General features: G+C 35.2%; 1 protein-coding gene across 1 annotated transcript in view; it reads right to left on the reverse strand.

The window, feature by feature from the left end:
* The window catches only part of SEMA3D (semaphorin 3D), a 124,094-nt gene that overhangs the window by 38,865 nt on the left and 63,592 nt on the right, over nt 1-21,637 (reverse strand). The window contains exons 7-8 of the mRNA XM_023519160.1: nt 15,274-15,416; nt 959-1,073 (exon numbers count right to left, since the gene is read on the reverse strand). Coding sequence (XP_023374928.1) covers nt 959-1,073; nt 15,274-15,416 — 258 coding nt within the window. The remainder of the gene's footprint in view (nt 1-958; nt 1,074-15,273; nt 15,417-21,637) is intronic.

Here is a 21,637-nt window from a genome sequence, read left to right on the forward strand (position 1 = left end):
ACACTGAGTTGGGTATTTAACGTCTTAGATTTTTACTTCAATAAATAGGATGAGTCAATTGACAATGGCTCTTTCCATTTATAAATCTTGGATTTTATATAAAATATAAACCAGAAAACATGTAATTTTTACCTTCCAGTGTAAACTTTTGTCTTGTAACCGTGTCAACTTGTTAGCAATTTAATTAGTAACAATATGAAAATAGTTCCACAAGTATTAATTAGTACAGAATTGATAGTAAAGTAAGTGTAAACAACATTCTTCAAAAGATTATTTCAGATGAGTGTGGTAATCTACAATGTGAGAGTTCATACATGAACACTGAATATATACTAATATTTTAATACTGTAAAACATAATACTGATGAAATCATCAGTGATACAATCATTTTTACATTACATGGCAAAAACAAAACATGAACAAGTTCAAGAAGATGAAAGTTAACAACCCTAAACTTACATACAACAACAACAAAATACTTCCTTTAACTTGAAAGGAGCTTTGGAGGAGTGAAGAAGAAAAACAAAATAGAAGAATCTGCTTATTGCCTCTCTGAGCCTGCTTTTCCTTAGTAAATTAGAGGGACAGTGTTCGCACATCTCCCGTATTCTCCAGTAGAGGGCACCATGAAATAAAGAACCCAAGTTCTTTCTACCTGTAGAAGGTGGTTCCAACAAAAATGTAGGCCTGCACATAGATGAACATTGTTGTGCCAGAGTTCACATCTTTCTCTCTCTTGCAGTAGTTTTGTTTCCTTCGCTTACTTTGAGAAAGCTTACAAAGAAAGGAGTTAGTTGGTTGCTATGTGTGCCCAGACTTAGAGCACGTCCTTGGTGTGTGTTTACTAAGAACCACTACCACACTCTGATATGCTGGACTATATATAATCAGGCATTGGGTGCTAAAATAAAACATGAGCAAAATTGCTTCACAAGAAAGAAGGAATGTGTGACTTACGGAGCTCATCAAAATAAGTATCTGCCCCATCATTTCCAGGAATTGAGCAGATCAATCTGGCCTTCAGGAACGTTGTCCATTTGTTTATTAGACTGCGTTGTCCTCCAACATCATTCTGTAAAATGAGAAGAATCTCGGTAAAGATTTACCAACATGATTCTATCACCAACCCAAACTGGTGGTTGTCACAGATAGTGCCTTATAAATACCTTTGTTCACAAAGACACAGAGCCTACGTGTTTAGACCTGGAACTTTTAAAATGCTTTTCTCATGGCTATGTGAATGCAATGCAGGCATTTTGACTGTACTGAATGAGGTGATGCATGCAAGGCCACAGTCAATAAATGAGGCGGGCTTGGAATCAAATCTCACCTCTGCCAATATTTGCTCCATAACCTACAAAAGACTGTTTAATTTTTTAAGTCTCTGTTTTCTCATTGATAAACTATGGTATGCCTTGAAATATGATTAGTTAATGCCTTGAAATATGATTTTTTTAAAATATATATCATTTAGAGAGGGAGGTTTTGCTATGCTGCCCAGCTAGGAGTACAGTAGCTATTCACAGGCATGATAATCTAATCTCACACTACAGCCTGCAATTTCTGGCTTCCAGCGATCCTCCCACCTTAACTTCCCAGGTAGCTGGGACTACTGGCATATGCCACCACATCCAGCTGAAATATGTAAGAAATATGATGATTAAATGAAAAAATTATGTAAAGTGCTTAGCACAGTGCCAAGAAACTTGACCAGTAAGTGCTAATACTGACTTGTATCTTATTTAAAGGATTGAAAAGAATATTTGCATATTTTAGAAATATGTCTGTATATAGGTTTAAAAATATTCTTTTCCAAATGTAGGGTCCTTCTAATTAAACTAAGGCAACATGAACATATATACATAATGACACATATATATATACATTTTTTAAATAATATTAACCTATCTTTTCCACATTTTATTTTTACTCTAACATCTTTCATTAAAAATGTTCTTTAGACATTTAGGAAAACATTTATTTCAATTAAATAAAATATACGACATTATGCATCCCCAAACCACAGCTTCTTGACCACAAAAATGTATTTCTTATTTTTAAATTAATATACCCATGTGAAAACTAAGTATGAATTCCAATTATTGGACTCAATTAGCTCTGCTGTGCTTTTAAAAAATAAAATGAGACTGACTGATTCATAGAATAAATATATTAAGTACTTAATTTTGACTTTCAAAAATTATTTTTAGAGCCATGTTTTCCACTAGTCTATTTATATTTTTGAATAAATTATATAAAACTTTTCATCCTTCAGTCTATGTTCTACAAAGGTAATGAAAAGTTAACTGTTAGGTTTCAAGTCTAAATTTCTAGGAACTATCTTCTCTATGCTTTTTTTATCTCTGAAATTAAATGAAATTACAGAAAAGCATCTAAATGATTACTCCAAACAAGACAATTCAAAATCATTATAAATATTTACTATTTTTGAAGAAAGAGGGATAGAAAGAGAAGGGAGGCTGAAGACCCATAGGTTTCTTTATCGCCTTAGCACCTAACACAAAGGGTGTATCTGCTGTATGTGACACCCAGACTGTGAATTGTTTTTTCCATTCCCTTTCACTATATAACTGAATAATGTTAACTAATAACTCTGTACAAATTAGTAATAATTACTATCTTCTTGATTTGTTCCTGAGCCAGGCGTGGTAGCTCATGCCTGTAATCCCAGCTCATGCCTGTAATCCCTCCCTCTGGGAGGGTAAGGCAGGGGGAATCCCTTGAGTTCAGGAGTTTGAGATTGGCCTGAGCAAGAGCAAAATTCCACCTCTAAAAAATAGAAAACATTAGCCAGGCATTGTGGCATGCCACTGTAGTCCCAGATACTCAGGAGGCTGAGGCAGGACGATCGTTTAAAACAGGAGTTTGCAGTTTCTGTGAGCTACGCTGACACCGCGGCACTCTAGCCTCGGCAACAGATGAAACTCTGTCTCGTAGATAGACAGATAAATAAAAACAAGTGACAATTTAAAAAGAATAATTTTGAAATTTAAAAGCATTAAAATTCAAGAAAATATATCAGATATGAACTAACAAATTGGCACTTGAATAAAGTATCATACTTAACAGTTTGCATTATATCTCACAGTTTTAAATTTTAAGTGATTTCAAATGATTATGAACTTACTCTTAGAACATATGTGTAGGTATGTTTATGTGTGCTGACTATACTCATACCTGTCCATACATATGTACATGAGGTCTGACAATGAACTCATCCTGGAAAAGGTGCTATATATCTCATTGCTGAATATCACTATGGTGACCTTCCAAGTACTCCCCTGGGGAAGCTATGCACCAATGCCAGTGCCAAGTCAACACTTCAAGGCAGTTTTGGAACTCTTTTTCTGGAATGATGATCAAAGCTGTCCTTGTATAGCACACAGAAAACGCAACAATAATGAACGTCACTCAGCAAGATACCACCCCATGTTGACCTGAACACAGCTTGGAGACACTGACATACCAAGGTTACGAAACCTTACCAAATTGTCTGCATAGTGCAGCCAACATAAGTACATGGTGGTAAGTTTGCTAACTTAGTTGTCAGACCTCCCTAAGGCAACAGCTCTGATGGTCATTCCAGTAAAGGAGTTCCAAAATTGCTTGGAAGAGTGAACCAGCACTGGCATTGGTGCATACCTCCCCCAAAAGAGTACTTCAACAGTGACCATAGTGATACTCAGCAAGGAGGCATGTAGCACTTTTTCTAGGATGACTTTGCGAACTTAATTGTCAGATCTCATAAGTGATAGAAACACAGTGGTAACCACAGCAGTCGCTTAGAACCTGGACCAAGGACCAACAAGACTTTTCCAGAAACAGTATTTCGTCACTGATATGATTTAGTATTGCTGACATGTAGTAATAATAAAAAGCACAAAAACTTTTAGTTCGTTTTCTAATATTTTTGTTATCACAAGAAAATCCACTCTCTTTTTCCTTTCACTCAACCTATTCCAGATATGTCACTAGCACCCTGCCTATCAGGCAGTTAACAAATACATGTTTAATAGTCACTGAATAGCTAAAAATACCAGTTAAAATTAATAAAAGTCTTCAGAAAGCCTGAGCCAAAAATTAGAATTACCACCTGTACTCCTAGCACTCTGGGAGGCCGAGGAGGATGGATTGCCTGAACTCACAGGTTTGAGACCAGCCTGAGCCAGAGTGAAACCTCCTCTCTAAAAACAGCTGGGCGTCGTGGGAGGCACCTGTAGTCCCATCTACTTGGAAGGCTGAGACAACAGAACAGCTTGAACCTAAGAATTTGAGGTTGCTGTGAGTTATGATGGCACAACACTGTACCAGGGGTGACAAAGTGAGACCCTGCCCCCTCAAAAAATTTCGAATCACCTCTGAAATTTCTTTGTAGCAGGAAAATGAGGAAAGGCTTCTTTGAAGACCTTTTTTTGCTTATCTGTGGTGTCAGATATCATGAAGAGTGTGCATGGGACATTTTGTTGTTGTTGTTGTTCACAGGCTTTTGTTAGTGTTTGTGTATTTACTATGTGGTTGAAGAGAGTTCTTACTCTTCCAGTGTGCAGCAGGAAAGAAAAAAAGTTTGGATACCCCTGGACTACATAGTCAGAAGTTGGTTCAGAAAATACTTAGGCTTTAGGATAGAAACCAGTGAAGAGCACAATGAGTAGAACAGTCAAGAACAAAAAAGGGAGAAACAGGACAATTTGGGCTTAGATGAAGAATGAGATCATTAAAATAGTGGAGGAAAATGTTATAAAAGTAAATTGAGCTGAGATCAAGGAAGGCTTTAACGCCAGGCCAAAGTGTCTGTATGTTATTAAGTACACAGGAAAGCACACGATGAAGAACTACTAACGATTTAGTAGTTGACCAAGAAGTGAAATATCTGAGTTCTCTTATGAAAAAAAAAAAAAAAACCACATAAGATATTCTATATAATGACATTCTTATATAAGCATGTCTGCATTTGCCCCTAATTTTGTATCGTGTGTATGATGCTTTTACTATTTGAGTAGCACTGCTCACAAATAGAAATAGTATTCTAGCTATTGGATGACTTCAGATGTCTGCAGAAGTGAAGGCAGTTTTAACTAGATGAAATTATTTGTAATGATAATATCCACAGATAATTTTCAAAATAAAATCTAGATGTTAATAAGAATGTGCAAAAATATTGAAGCCCATTGACCCTCTTAAGGTTATAATGAATTCTGTGTTCATGTATGCTAGAATTATAGTGAGGAAATGTAAATAGGGAATTAGCAGAGATTTCAAATAAATTTTTAAAACATAGGTTATTTCCACACCCTTTTCATGACTTCAATTAATATCTTTTTAAAGTCTCATATCTGACCTTTATACCTGAATGTTTTTCACTAAATCTCTATTTGTACTACGCAGAGCCTTAGTCAAATATTTGTACTTTAATCTACTATTCTTACATATTTATGTAATTTATTATATTTTGTTTGCGTATATTTGCATACTTTTAGAGGATCAGCAATGAAAACTAAAATCAGTGCTGATTCAATATATATAAAGAAATACATCCATGCTCCAGAATACTGTGCCAGGGACTGTATATGGTTTACTTTTTTTTATCACAGAATAGGTGCTCAAATTATTTTGCTAAATGAATAAATAAATCTTTAGAATATTCACTGAACATTTGTTTTACAGGTATATATAACACTACTTCATTATGAAAGTGAGCAGTCCTAATTTCTTCTAAGCAGTCTATTTTATAAAAGTGAACATTTTCTATTTACAAATATTATTTGTATTTATGTAACCAAGAGAAAATTTGGACTATTGTAGTAGCTCCAGATTTGTTGGCTAAGAAAGGGATCTACACCGTTTTTAACTTGGCAAATAGAAATTGTGATTTCTCTTAACAAAATAATCTCTAAATGCTCTTGCCTACCTCTCCAACAGCCTTTGCTAGCCCCTCAAGGAATCAAAAGATAAAAACAAAGCAAAACAATCCAGGTCAAAGCTGTCAGCCACCTGCTGTCAACAGAGAAACAAGTACAGTTTCTGGATAATAGCTCTCAGGAATGGATTATAAGCATTTAACGACTGGATAGTAACTCTTACAGACATCCAGAAGCATGACCCATGATAGCAAAGTTCAATTTACAAGGAGTTGTATTTCTCTTGTAGGGAAGTGTCAGTTGGGCTGACTTTGTTGACCAGCTCTCCGTCTCTGGATTTGTTTGCAAATCCACACAATCCCCTCTAAGAACTTTAAGCCGAGCAGAGAGCTGAAAGGGAGGTAACCACTTTTGTACTAAATTGTCACCTCCTTGCTTATTTTTGTGAAGTTCTAAAGAATACAACAGTCTCACTGACACAATGGATTTATTATTGAGATGTCAGAATCAGCAGCTCTGGTCACCAGTCACTTCTATGTGTTTCTAGCTATTTGTCACAGCCTCTTTGTGGGTAAGTTGCCAAAAGCCTTGACACCCTCTACACAAAGACTCAGATGAAAGTAACAAAGAAATTAAATATAAACAAGGCCGACTACATGTGTTTAATTGGGGTGGTGAGCACAGAGGGTGCCTGTTTTCTTTTCCTCTAAAACTTTTTACATGTTGGAAATATTTCTTAATTTAAAAGTGATGAAAAAAAGAGAACAAATGAAGACAAAACGAAACACCATTTGCAATCCATCAGCAGCATTAAAATATAATACCTCTGAGTCATTTAATAGGGTGATGCCTGCAGTTTGTGAATTACTATGATTTCCTAATCACAGTATCTACTAATAGGTAGGTCAGCCATGAGACAGGCTAATAGTATTACATTTTCCTTCCACTGTCCCCATAAATTCAAGCCCTCATAAATCTTACGTGGACATGTAGAGGAGCTAAAAGCTGCCACACGTGAACTTTTATTGAGTGTGCCTTTTGACCTTTGGGTCACTATGCTGGGTCATCTGTTAAACATGATTTTGTCTGTATATACCATTCCCTTCAAGGATCTCTCACTACTTTATAAATATTGTCATTTTCATGGAAAACAGAAGCTCTTGGAAAAATGCAATAATTGACTTTTAACTCCTATGCTCTTAAATTACAGAAGATTTTATAAAACCAGAGAAGTCGCTAAGATATTTAAAACATGTTCTGCTCTATTAAAATACAGATAGGCATCAGAGATGTGTCACCACATTAATGAGATTAAGTTGAAAGACATCAGGCTTTTCAAATCAATATCCACTAGAAAATGCCCTGCTTTAAAAACTTAAAATAATTGTGATTCTGGAATTAGAAGTTAAAATTCCTCTTTGCTTAAAATTTAGTTCTTTTGCCTAATGTTGCTCTTCTCCATCTTTATGCAAACAAAAGCATAGAAATCTCTTAAACACTCTGAAAGCCATGATCTATGCAGTGTACCCCCTCCTCCTCAGCTCTACTCATTAGTAACATTAACTCCTGGGATTTTAGCTTGAATTAACACCACCCACCTTTTTTTTTTTTTTTTTTTTGTTAAGCCCCAAGTGAGATTCAAACCCAGGGCCCCTGAATGCAGGACCCTTGCCCCTTGTTGTAAGCACTGAGCTATGTTACCCAGCTTGACTCATCTTCTTTCAAAGTGTGGTATAAATATTACAATAAATGAACAAAAATCCTTTCTCCATCACTGAAACTGTCACAATGAGATAAACACACGGACTTCCTATGGACCATTTTTACAAATTCAACAAATAAGATTAGGGAAATTAAGTACTTTTCTGTTTTTAATTTAATATATATCATTCATATTCATTATCTGATTTATCATTTATAATAAATATCATAGCAATTATACAATCTTCTTCTCTCTGCACTGCCTTAATCTTCACTGTTCCTAGAAACAGGTTTTAGAATGTTGTCTGAAAACTGATACCAAAGCTCTGCCTCAGAGGCTCTGTTAATAGTTAATAATAAGGATAATCCCATTTGGTGTGGCCTACTAAGAAGACTGAAACTATAATCATGATGTAGTAGAAACAAGAAGTGAAACATGGAATAAGACACAAAAAGCCTCCCCTCACTGGAAGTGTACCCTATAAGGTAGAGCTTACATGAAAATATTTCAGTGCATTAAATGAATAAATGCAAGGTAGTGAAGTTACACACACGAAAACAGACGATAAAACTATGTTGTACTTTCCTTTCAGCCCATGAGTCTTCTTTTGCAATAGTTGCAATGCTATGACTGTGTTTCACATAACTGGTTCACTGGGATAATAAAAGAGTTCTAACCACTAAAAAATAAAGTCAAAAAAGAAAGCAATCAGGAAGAAAACGGCGGTGAGTTGTGAAGCTGTAGAAACAACCGTGCAACCTGCAGAAAGTTGCAACGTGCAGCAGCAGATACCTCTGTACTTATTTTCTTGAGAAACTGAAGTTATAGTCAGAAATGTTTAAAGAGAAGGCAAACTTTATAGGCATATTTCTCTTACCAGAGTCAGATCTATCAGCCCTTGCTTTTCACAGTTTCCAAAGCTTTTAGTGCCTTTTCTTTTTTTAACACTTAGGAATCTAAAATAAATTCTAGACAACTTGACAGCCAAAGACATGGAATCTTTCACTTCTCCTTCTAATAATCCTGAGATCCCTTAGTAGCAGAAAAACCAATAGATACAAACTCTGATATCTGAGACAAAGAAGAGAGAAGAAGAAAACATTAATAAACAAAAACCTTCTGGCGGGTATCGAACACACTAGCTTTGAAGGGGAAAATGCTACAGAGATCATCCAGGAAAATAAATCTGTTCTTTCAAAAGAATCGTGTTTAAAGGCAACTGTTTGTGATTTGCCATTGGAAAATGACATAGCAAACAGAAATGGGGAACACGTTTTTCCAACTATTTCAAACACTTGTAAAGATTATTAGAAATGCAGACCTTGGGTAATACACTATGCTAAAAACTTAGTTTTGAAGATTCAGCACATTAAGTAAGGTAAATTTAGACATGTTAGGCAGTCTTTTCAAGGTAGGAATCAGAGTTCATAAAATTAAAAAGAAAAGGCTACAGCAAACAGTATAAACCCTTCCTAGGAATCTCTGCTACAGGAAAACAGATGGATGTGAAGCAAGGGCACATCTGTAAGTTGGGGGCACTAAATCTCTCATTTAGGTTGTAAGTGACATGCTGAAAGTAAGCACAAAAACCACAGCTCAACAGAGATCAATAAATACGGAAAGTGTCATCGACCTAAAAACACAAATCTTCAAAGGCAGTAATTGTCCAACTAGGACCATATATCAAAATAGACAATGCAAGTGGAACTGAAGCAAAGGGCCATTAATGAGACCCCCAGGCAAGTTATGCGCAAAGGCCGTCCAAGCTGAATTCCTGGCAAAGACAAAAGGAAATACTGCAAACAAAAAAGAGAACTGGCATCAGCTACAGCTGGAATCTGGAGTGGGCGAGTGTAAGGAAGCTAAGGGGCAGCTCTTCCAAAAATGACTAGATCCAAAAGTAACGCAAACAGTCTTCTGGTGAAAAATGGCAAGCAAGCTACAGTGAACAAACAAGCATCCATTGACTTACAAGGTGGGTCTTGCAGGGAAACACACCACGTACACTGAGACACAGGGTCTTGCAGGGAAACACACCACGTACACTCAGACACAGGGTCATAGACAGACATAGATAATGGTATCCTGAAAGTATTAACTGGCAAAGTAAATAGACACTGATCTTTTCAGAGAGTTTATTTCATGCTGTTTCACTTTTTTATTCAGTCAACATGTAGTACTGTACCGTGAAGATATATGTAATTTACCATTTCCGAGATCAGTTCTCCAGAGTTTAAACTTAGTACTTCAGAATATTATACTTTGAATATAGCTTCACAAAGACTATATAAATCATTCAAGTATAAGCACTTATTGAGAGGACTAAGTAACTAGTTTGACTAGAATATAATGATGCCATAAAAATTATCCCTCCTTAGCAAATGTGCTCTGCAATGTTTAATGATAAACATACTGGGTTTGAAAGATAGTCTTTGGATGAAGCTACATATTCGCAGGCTGTCATTGACCAACATTGCCTGTGTAAAACTATTGTTTAAGTCTATATCTTTACTGTGTAAGTCTCTCCCCATCCATATCTCTTGGTTGTAATTTGCATTGCTCAATTTTCACTAAATGTAGCTCCAAATTATTTTGACTATGATCAAAAATAAAATCCATCCTCAAAGTACTAATATTCCTAAAAACGAAGGTAAAGTGATAAAATAATTTCTGCCTTTCAAACCAATAAAATGTTATCCCTTCCTCATAAACTTTGGTAATTAACCTGTCCCTAGTGACCCACTACACAGATATCACCACCATCACCAGCAACAGCTTCTTCCACTCCTAAGCAAAGTAAGTTGATCTGGCTTCAAATATGTGTATGTATGTATGGGGTGTGTGTGTGTGTGTGTGTGTGTGTGTGTGATTCAGGCATTTAAATTACTGTAGTCTGAGCAGGTATTTATAGGATTTACATGTCAATATTTACACAAGACTGTTTCATGTTTGAAAATAGAAATCTACCTAATTCACCTTTGTTTTCAGTAACCTCCTCAATATCCATTGCATCCAAATGCATGTGGTGTAGTTTAAGTCTTACATTTTTTTGGTAAAATAGTCATGGAAAAGATGACTGCTCTCATTTTCCAGGTTAAGAAAGGGAGATGGTAAGAAGCAGATAGAGATATAAGCCTAGATTTGATTTTTAAGTTGAACATTTCTCTTATTCAGGCAAAAGTAACGATGATATCCTTGCTGCTAACTCTAATGCCTGGTTTTTAGTCATATTCTGACCTCCCTTCTGTCTGGTACGTGGCATCATTGACAACTGTTTTCTTTTTGAAGCTGTCTTTTACTTTGACTAGTGATAACACTCTTGTCCAGCTCTCCACCCGGCTATGCATGCATTTCCCATCAATTGCCTTTGCAGAAAATTTGTACCTTTTTTAAATGCCACTGTCTCTCAAGATTCTGTCCTTGCCCTTTGATCTCACATAACAAATCTTCCTGAGTATTATCAGATATTTCCTTGGCTTCAAGAACCACCACTATACTGTGATTTTAAAATTTATGAGTCTAGACCAGCTGTTCTCAACTTGTGGGTAGTGACCCCTTTGGGGGTCAAACGACCCTTTCATAGGGGTCGCCTAAGACCATCCTGCATATCAGATATTTACAGTATGATTCATAACAGTAGCAAAATTACAGTTATGAAGTGGCAACGAAAATAATTTTATGGTTGGGGATCACCACAACATGAAGTACTATATTCAGTTGGGTTGCTGCATTAGGAAGGCTGAGAACCACTGGTCTAGACACTACTGAGCCTCCAGTTCATATTTTCAAAGGGTTAATACGCCAGCACATCTCAGAGGCACATCATGTTCAACATGTCCAAATATAAAATCAATGCACATAAACATTTTTCTTATCTCATATCAGAATGTTATCTCTTTGTGCATTTCCCTGATCCATGCTTTATTTTTCTAGAAATCACAACTACCAAGAATATAGGAGTACGTGTCTACAGGGCAAGTACCAATGTCTCCATGACAGGAGCAAAGTAGAATTTAAATGCATTAAAAATTCAGTTCCTCTGTCATGATAATAATATTTCAACACTACCAGCTGCATGGCTCCAATATTGGATAGTACAGATATAAAACCTTACCATCATCACAAGTTTCATTGGCCACATTATGTAGACTAAGAAATTAATAAGAAAGTGGTAATAACTGACCTTTTAGAAATCTACACATAGATTATATCTGCAATGTCTTTTAAACTTACCCTTTTCTCTTTGTGCCTATTGTCTTTAGGAAACAACCTAACAGGTCTCCCAGCCACAAATATTTCTCTGTCCAGATCCATTCTTGAAATTGTCACTAAATATAGCTATCCATCTTAACACATTTCTCTCTAAAACATTTTATAATTTCTCCTTCATTGCTGGAGGGATGGAGTTCACTTAGCATGAAAATAAGACTTCTCATCAACCAAGTTACCTCACTAATCTCAAAAGACATTGCTCCCCATACACACCTATGAATTCCACTTAAAATAAGATTTCACTGTTAAACAAACAAAATAAATCCTGTCACTGTGCTGCCTGAAATGCCTGCCTTATATTCCTTTATTTAGAGTAGTCCTATTCCTCCCATAGGACTCAATTCAAGGACCACTCCCTTCATATAATGTTTCTGACATTCACTGCCTAGAGTTCTCAGCTTCTACCTCCATCACATTATATTATAATTATTTCTAAAACCCTTACTGTACTATGAGTTTTTTAAGGAAATGGGACACTGGCTTATTATCTACCTTAATTGTCTAATATAGTGCATTTTGCACAAAAATTATTTTACATTGTGTTGCTATTTTTTGAAGTGATGAAGTAGTAAAATAATGAGTGGGTTACAAAGTTGAAGAGATGCACCCTAGTATTGTAAGTAATCCTTTAGTCATTTTTATAATGTCTGCTTATTACCAAAATCTCCCCATCAATCACTGCATCCCACTTAGTCTAACAGTAATATCTTAGATCAATAAAACTATTTTTACAGGTTAATAAAAAATGTTTTTAATTAGCAGCTAAAGAGGTAGGAAGCTCTTAAAACTGTTGACAGATTTTTTTATTGTACCAAAGTACTTAATTAAAAATGGAAACAACTAAATCCTAATAACATCAAAACATGAATATTTCCAAGTATGTGGGAATATGCTGGTGCGACAAATAGTATATGAAGGACGGAGGTACCACTAAAATACCTTGTGAACTCAGCAGAGCACCCACCATTTACTCTTAATTCTCTCTCCCATGATCTCTTCCTTTTTAGATCTTTGTATATATCTACTGAACTCAGCTTTGTTTCAGAGCATAAATATGTATCCTGCTATTGCTTGTCAAAAACAGAAAAACTATATTATAGTGATAAAGGAAAGGAAGAAAGGACAGAAAGGATGTTCTGAATAAGTTCTGAATAATGTCAAGAGTCTATTTTTATGCGAAAATAATACACTGTAGCAACAGTAATGATAATAACAATAATGATTTAATAATTTTTAAATTATTAACTTGTTATTGTTTTATAGGTCATATCCACATTTTTAAAAAAGATTTTAAGTCATTTTGCCATTGTCAGTGAAATTCTCTGTAAGTGCTCACTTTCAAATTTTAAATTATTAAGCAAAAGTTAGAAACATGGACAGCATGTGCCGAAACTATGAAATTGCAAAGAAGTCATTTAGAAGTGAATATTGTAAACAGTTGGTCAGTGGAGCCCATGTATAGTGAGAAATTCTGAAGATGGTGTTCACCTGAAAGAGTGATTAAGAGATACACTAATGAGTGAAGGATGGCTGGGTTTTTAAAGAAAATTCATCCATCACACGCCCTTATTTGATCTCACAATTTGTTAGCTTTTTAACCAAGAACAATAGCCTGACAAAATCTTGCTGTGTGTCCTGGGAAGTTGTTTTCTTTCTTTCTTTCTTTTTTCTTTTCTTTCTTTCTTTCCCTTTTTTTTTTTTTTTTAGTAGGAAGACTCATTCACTATAATTATCTCTGCCTTTTTAGTTCTACAACAGTTTATTCATAATATAAATAAAATATTTTATGACTGATGCTGAGAAGATAGAGTATACTTTCAATACAGACATTTATAAAGAGGGATACTAAATTTTTCTTTACTGTATTTCTCCATCTCTAAGATTAACTTTCGGTGTATTTATACTTGTATAAAACATTACTTTGTTTTAAGTGAGTTTCTATCAGGTGGATCAGATCTATCAAGAAACAAGCACTGAACTGGTTCACTATACACATACTTGTTCGCTATGTTCATCAGAAAGCAACTCTTAAATTTGTTGAATTGATGCTAAATCCCTTGTGACATATTTAACGAAGCTCATTAATACAAATAATGTCCACCCACAGCACAGTTTTTCAGGGTCAAGATACTGTTGCTATAAGGCATGCTTCACTACACTAACACACTGAAACTACTCCAGGCAACCACCATTCATCTCTGGGTAAGAGGCTTCAAGAGAAATTACTGTGAATTCTTAGACTCTGAAAGAATGAGATGCTTTTTAGAGAATCTGTCCCCTGGGGGTGAAGGGATCAGTGGGAGACAGCATTATTGGCTAGGACACACTAGGTAAAGAATGATCTGGGCTCACAAGTTGGCCTCATTCAAAGCCATTAGCACTTTTAAGTGCAACGATGGTTTATATTTCTGTCCCTGGAAGTGTTCAGAAGCCTGAGGGTACAGATTGAAACAAAAAGTGATGGGCTTAGATGGAAGAAAATGAAAAGTTTATGGAAGACCAAAGAAAGCTTCCCGCTGAGAGTGTTTATTAACTTAACAGTGCTTCCCTTTAAGAACCAAGCTAGTTCTTAAGATGTCTGGAGGTTTAGGAATGGTTATTCCAGTAGAGATAAACCCAAGCAGAAAAATAATTTACTGAAGCCAATAGCATAATTCTGGTAGCATTATTATTCTATTAATCTAATGCTTGTATTGAATTAAATGAGAGCTTTGATGGCACAAAATGGATACATCTCATAGTTTCTGTGTTTGCTTCAAACACATAAAAAGGCAATATTAAAAACTAATTGCAGCATTCTTCAAAATAAATATTATGCATTTTTGGTTATTTATTTTTCCTCTTTATCCCTTTGTCTCACAGAACTGTATCTAAATAAATGATATAAAACATTTAATAAGCTAATAACTTAAGCATATTTTCAACTTATTTGGTACATGTAAAGATATTTAATTTGACAGGTGCAATGTGTGTTCATAAATATACAGAATATAATTGTATATATGTTTATAACTGTATATATGTTTATGTTGCTCTGTGATTACATGACATTGCTTTCTATTTTAAAATGAGATTATTTAAGATTGCATAAAAACATTTTAACATTCATAAATCAGGACAATGCAGTGATTTTACTGGGAATAGCAAAGAGATAGCTCCTCAATGAAAGTAATAAACTTCCAAACAGTATAAGTCATACTGGAGCAATGGTTCAGGCACTAGGAAAACAGAATATAATATCTGAAAACTATGAATTTCTTTTTTACTTTTAAAACCAAAATTACAAAGCAAGATATTATCATTGTATGCTATCATTTATGAAAAATGGACACTAATTTTTACTTCAATGTTGCACAATTAACCATTTCATAGAGTACCTAAACACATGTGTTTAAGTGAAATACATAAATATATCTTGCCTTACAAACTCTTCCAACTCGAGAAAGGATGGTCTTATCAGAAGTGCTGCCTTCTTGAGATGATTCACGAAAGAAGAAATATATTTTATCATCATCTGGATTGTAGGTGTCTGGTATAGGGAAAGTTCCAATAAATTTGGCTCCTGTTGGAAAGAAAAGAAGAAATAAAATAAGATAATGAAATAATCAAGCATAAGAGCACTGGTGTTTTTATATGTAAAATAATTACTATCAGACCAAAAAAAAAAATGAACCATGTTTGTAACGTGGGGAATGAGCTATGTCTACAAATAAACGTGATACAACGTAGAACCACGCATTAGTGTAAAGAGGTACTGAACACTTCTCTAGGAATTCCATAGAACAGGTGACACATGGCTGGTCTAAATTACTTATAAATGTTTCCAATTCTGGAAATGTTATGATTTTATGTTTACTTTCCATATGATGAAGCCACTGTTTCTTAATCATATGTCTTTTATAAAGAGCTTAGGAAAGACTAAGTATATCCCAGATTTTGACATACTCTGAGGCTCTTGGCTACATTTTATATAATGCCCCAAGGGGGAAAAAAATGGAAAAACCAATAATACTTAATCAACTCCAGATAGGCTCTGGAAGGACTCTTTCTGAGTTTCTATCTTGTCTCTGCCCCTTATTGGAAAGGTGACTTTAGACAAATTATTTATCTTCCCCATGTCTTAATTTTCTTGTGCATAATATAAGGCTGCCAACATCATCTATTCAGTAAGATGACCAAGTGAGTTAATACTTCTAAATTATGTAGTATCTGGCAGTATCTATTATATAATGTATTCAATAAATGCAATTTATTATTAAAACAGTAATAGGGATGGTAGTAATTATCATTATTATGACAATAAACAAGAATATTGAGCCCATCCATGGAAAGATGTCTATAAGATATATAGAGTGAAAAAATATTTGCAAATAAAATAAATCCCTTTGCACTGTATCAATGATAGATTGATTTTGATTACTAATTGCTTGCTTACAAAATATTGGACATTTTAAGTCTTGATTTTATGTAATTATAAATTAACAAGATGACAGATCTGTATAAAAAATGATTATTAAAGAACAAAGGAAGGACTTTAAGTGGAAAATGCAAGGCACCTGAAAAGAAGCACAGAGCACTTCTGAGTGTTAAGGAAACAGAAAAGAGAAGGACAAAGAATGTGGTGGGTGCTAAAAAAAAGATTAACTTTGCCTTGTCGAGGGTTTTGCCTAAGTCTCTGATTGCTGTGTGTTTCAGGAGTACGGAAAAATCACTGCCCTGTAGACGTATAACAATTGGCCCATGGCACAACAAAGAAAGCTTCACAATAGCCTTCTTCAACAGACAAAAGTTAGTGCAGGAGTCCAAATGATGAGTGGTTCCATCATTATCATCCTAGCCTCTCTGGGTCTGCCCCATGTCTCCCATCCAATCTCTTCTCTGCTTTAATGAGAAGCCTTGAAAGGGACAGACAAGATGGAAATATATGCATATATTTTTCTAAATCTATTCTTTGTTATTTCCCTGATCTTTTCTAGAAGTAGGAATGTCAATGGACTCTTAAAATTCGGATACTCTCACCTTGGTATGGGCATAAAAATTTACATACAAATTAAATTTTAGAAAACCACATAAGGTTTGGAAAATTTTTCATTTCCAATTAATCTTAAACTGGCAAGGTCCATTAACAGTTCCACTCAAGGTTATTATTCCCAGTCCCTCTTACAAGTTGATGATAAATCATAAACACTTGGTTTTGATCCCTGAGCAAAGCAAACATTCTTTCTTTAGTCACATATTAACACTTCTGCTATTTTCTTTAAATATATTTTCTTAAAAGAAAAAAAAAACCCCAAACTCTACAACTCCATAAACAAATTTTCCTATTGGGTTTCAGTCAATTAATGACAATAAATAATTTATTTTAAAATATTACTATATTCAAGGAACTTAGAGCAAAAAAGAAACACTGTTAGCATCAAAACAAAAATAAATAAGAACTGAGTCTTCACTTCAAACCAGTTATGCTCTTGATTAAGGAAATACTGACACAGTCAAGATGTGCCCAAGAGGGCCTAGCCTTGATGTGTCCAAAGACCTGAAGAGATATTGCAACCATGAATAGAGAAAAAAACAAAAACAAACAAACAAAAATACCAACCAACTGTGGCCTCCCATAGACATAGATCAAGGATTAGTAATACTATGGAGAATTTGTCAAATTTACACTTGCCCAAGTCCATTGGAACCAAATTAGAAGAAAATCTCTAGTTGAACTAGCACATTTATTTTAAACATATATAAATACAAAAATATAATAATACCCTATAGATAATTACACATATACAATATACATATCTACGAGTTACTAACACAGACCACCATTCTATATATGGGAAAAGGATATAGACAGACTCATTAACCCTAGGTCAATAGTACAGATGTATGGCTAGACAGGGGGAGTAAGGACTAAATATTAAGTATAAATTCCTAAAAAATTAGAATGAGTCAAAAAAGGGATACAACTGCAGCTATGCAGAAATTATAGGAATATGACTGGCTTCCTTTTTCTTCACAAACATGTTAGCTTAAAATAGATATTTATGTGAGAAGAATTTATCTTAGCACCTTAAGTGGAAGTTACACATACAGTGTGATTCCCCTTGAAATGTTGGCTTGATAATGGTCAGTCCCTGTTCCCTTGTTTGCTTCTGCATAATTGTTATGCTAGAGGACACAGTTGGTAGTTGTAAAGATTCTTGACTCTTTTTAGTAAATAACATCACCTATTTGGAACCAGGAGTAGTTTTTGAGATATCTTCCAGGTCCTGCGTTCCAGTGGACCACAGAACTGACCCAACTGGTCTTTAACCCTCCATCCAAGGTTCTGCATTCCAGCAACTAACCCATCTAGACAGTCCATACAAAAGGAATAATGGTTCTGTGCTCCAAACCAGCCAATCAGCAGACCTTGTTTGCCAACCAAATTATCTTTAAAAACTCTGTCCCCCCAATCCCTGGTGAGGCAGATCTGAGAGATTTCTCCCATTTCCCTTCTTAGTGCTACGAGGAATAACCCCTTTCTCTGCTATGGAAAAAAAAATGTTAGTATCTTATGAGACCTACATAATGATCAAGTTGAATTCTTAAAAGAAATAACAATGGTACAAAATTCACACACTGTTCTTTTTTTTTTTTTTTTTACTGTTGGAGAATCATGGAGGGGACAAAGAACCAGGTTATATTACTTTCATTTGTTAAAGTCCCTCTTATTATTGTGTCCTGCCCCCAAGAAGTGTCACACACTGTGACCTCCCCACCTCCTCCCTCCTTCTCTCTCTCCCCTTTCCCATTCCCCTACCCCCATTATGTAGTAGCATCAATTGTCCTCGTATCAGAATTGAGTACATTGGATTCTTGCTTTTCCATTCTTGTGATGCTTTACTAAGAATAATGTGTTCCACTTCCATCTAGGTTAATACAAAAGATGTAAAGTGTCCATCTTTTTATTGCTAAATAGTATTCCATGGTATACATATACTATAGTCTGTAAAACCATCTCACGATTGGTGGGCATTTAGGGTGTTTCCACAATTTGGCAATTGTAAATTGAACTGCAATAAACAGTCTAGTGCAGATATCCTTATGTTAAAATGATTTTTTTTTCTGGGTAGATGCCCAGTAATGGGATTGCAGGATCAAATGGGAGTCTAGTTTGAGTTTTCTGAGGATTCTCCATACTTCCTTCCAAAAAGGCTGTATTAGTTTACAGTCTCACCAGCAGGGTAAAAGTATTCCCTTCTCTCCACACCCACGCCAGCATTTGTAGCTTTGAGACTTTGAGATATGGGCCATTCTCACTGGGGTTAGGTTATCTCAGGGTGGATTTATTTGTTTATTTATTTATTTTTGAAACAGAGTCTCACTTTGTCATCCTTCATAGAGTTCCATGGCGTCATAGCTCACAGCCACCTCAAACTACTGGGCTCTAGTGATTCTCTTGCCTCAGCCTCTCAAGTAGCTGGTACCCACCACAATGCCCGGCTATTTTTAGAGACAAGGTCTATCTCTGGCTAAGGCTGGTCTTGAACCTGTCAACTTAGGCAATCCACCAGCCTCAGCCTCCCAGAATGCTAGGATTACAGGCATGAACCACCATGCCTGGCCCTCTCAGAATGGCTTTAATTTGCATTTCTCTGATAATTAGTGATGATGAGCATTTTTTCATATATTTGTAAGCCATTCATCTGTCTTCTTTAGAGAAGGTTCTAGTTATCTCACTTGCCCATTGATATAAGAGATTGTAGGGTCTTTTTTTTTTGGTGCTTACTTTGAGTTTTCTGAAGATTCCAGTTATCAAGCTTTTGTCTGATTAATAACATACAAATATCTTTTCCCATTCTGATGGTTGTCTCTTTGCTTTGGTTGTTGTGTCCTTAGCTGTACAGTTTAATTAAGCTATTTAGTTTAATTAAGTCCCATTTGTTTATTTCTGTTGTTCTTGCAATTGCCACTTGAGTCTTCTTCATAAAGTCTTTCCTCAGGCTGATACCTTCAAGTACTTTCCCCATACTTTCTTGAGGATTTTTAATGTTTCATGCCTTAGATTTAGATCTTTTATCCAACTCGAATCAATTTTAGTAAGAGAGAAAGATGTGGGTCCAGTTTCAGTCTTTACATGTGGTTATCCAGTTCTTTTAGCATCATTTATTGAAGAGGGAATCTTTCCCCCAGTTTATGTTCTGGTTTGGTTTATCAAAGATCAGGTGGCTGTAAGATATTAGTTTCATCTCTTGGTTTTCTGTTTGGTTCCAGATGTCTATATCTGTATTTTTGTGCCAATACCATGCTACTTTGATCACTATGGCCTTGTAGTACAGTCTAAAGTCTGGTAGGATGATGCCACCAGATTTGTTTTTATTATTAAGAATTTCCTTCACTCTATGGATTTTTTCTGGTTCCATGCAAACCAAATAATTATTTTTTTTCAATTCTTGAAAGCATGATGATGGTGTTTTAATAGGGATTACATTCAATCTATAGATGGCTTGGGAACTAAAGACATTTTAACAATGTTGATTCTCCCCAGCCATGAGCCTGATATGTTCTTCCATTTGTTAATATCTTCTGCTATTTCTTTTCTTAGGGTTTCATAATTTTCTTTATAGAGGTCCTTCACCACTTAGGTATATTCCTACGTATTTCATTTATTGGGGGACTATCGTGAAGGGAATTGTGTCCTTGATGAGCTTCTCATCTTGGCTGTTATTGTCATGTACAAAAGCTACTGATTTGTGGGCATTGATTTTGTATTCTGAGATATGCTGTATTTTTTTTTTTATCACTTCCAGGAATCCTGGTTTTGAGTCTTTGGGGTTCTCTAAGATCATGTCGTCAGAAAAGAGGGAGAGTTTGGATGTCCTTTATTATCTTCTACTGCCTGATTGAATTGGCTAGAACTTCTAACACCATGCTGCATAGTAGTTAAGTTATAGAGGACAACCTTGTCTATTTCCAGTTCTGAGTGGAGAAGATTTCAGTGTTACTCCATTCAGTATAATATTAGCTGTAGGATTGTTGTAGATGGCTTCCATCTGTTTAAGAAATGTGCCACCTGTGCTTATAGTCTTCAAAGTTCTAATTAGAAAAGGATGTTGGATTGTATCAAATGCCTTTTTTTTTGATCTATTGAAAGCTCATATGATCTTTATTTTTGCTCCTGTTGAGGTGGTGAATTACATTTATGGACTTGCATATGTTAAACCAACCTTGCATCCTTGGGATGAAACCTACTTGATTGTGATATATGACTTTTTAAATGAGAAACTGTAATGTATTGGCTAGGATATTATTGAGAATTTTTGCATCTATATTCATTAGTGAAATTGGTCTGAAGTTCTTTTAGTTGGGTCTTTTTCTGGTTTTGGTTTCTGGGTGATGTTTGCTTCATATACATACTCTTCTCTTTGGAGCAAATGAGAATTCATTGATTTGAAACAGAAAGGCATCATAGGTAAAAGAATTACTGATATGTAAGAGAGAAGTACTTATAAAGATTTCCTCAAACAGTCAAATGGAGAAAGGTTATATAAGGTGGTTGCTATTCATTTGTTCACAAAAATGCAATTCTAAAGCACAGCATAATGTATAAAATCTAAAAGAAATATAAATATGACAATTCATCACTATATGGCAGAAACACACAGGACAGCCTGCTTCAGATATGAAAAATATTATTTGAATGCTGCCAGGTATTGCCACTCGAAATGGTCAAAAGGTAGAATGTAACATCAGTCTTCCTTTCTGAAATTTCCTTAGGACATTAATGGGGAAAGTAGCATAAAT

Source organism: Otolemur garnettii, unplaced genomic scaffold (genome assembly GCF_000181295.1).
Source record: "Otolemur garnettii isolate 467f Iridium unplaced genomic scaffold, OtoGar3 scaffold00005, whole genome shotgun sequence".
NCBI classification, from domain to species: domain Eukaryota; kingdom Metazoa; phylum Chordata; class Mammalia; order Primates; family Galagidae; genus Otolemur; species Otolemur garnettii.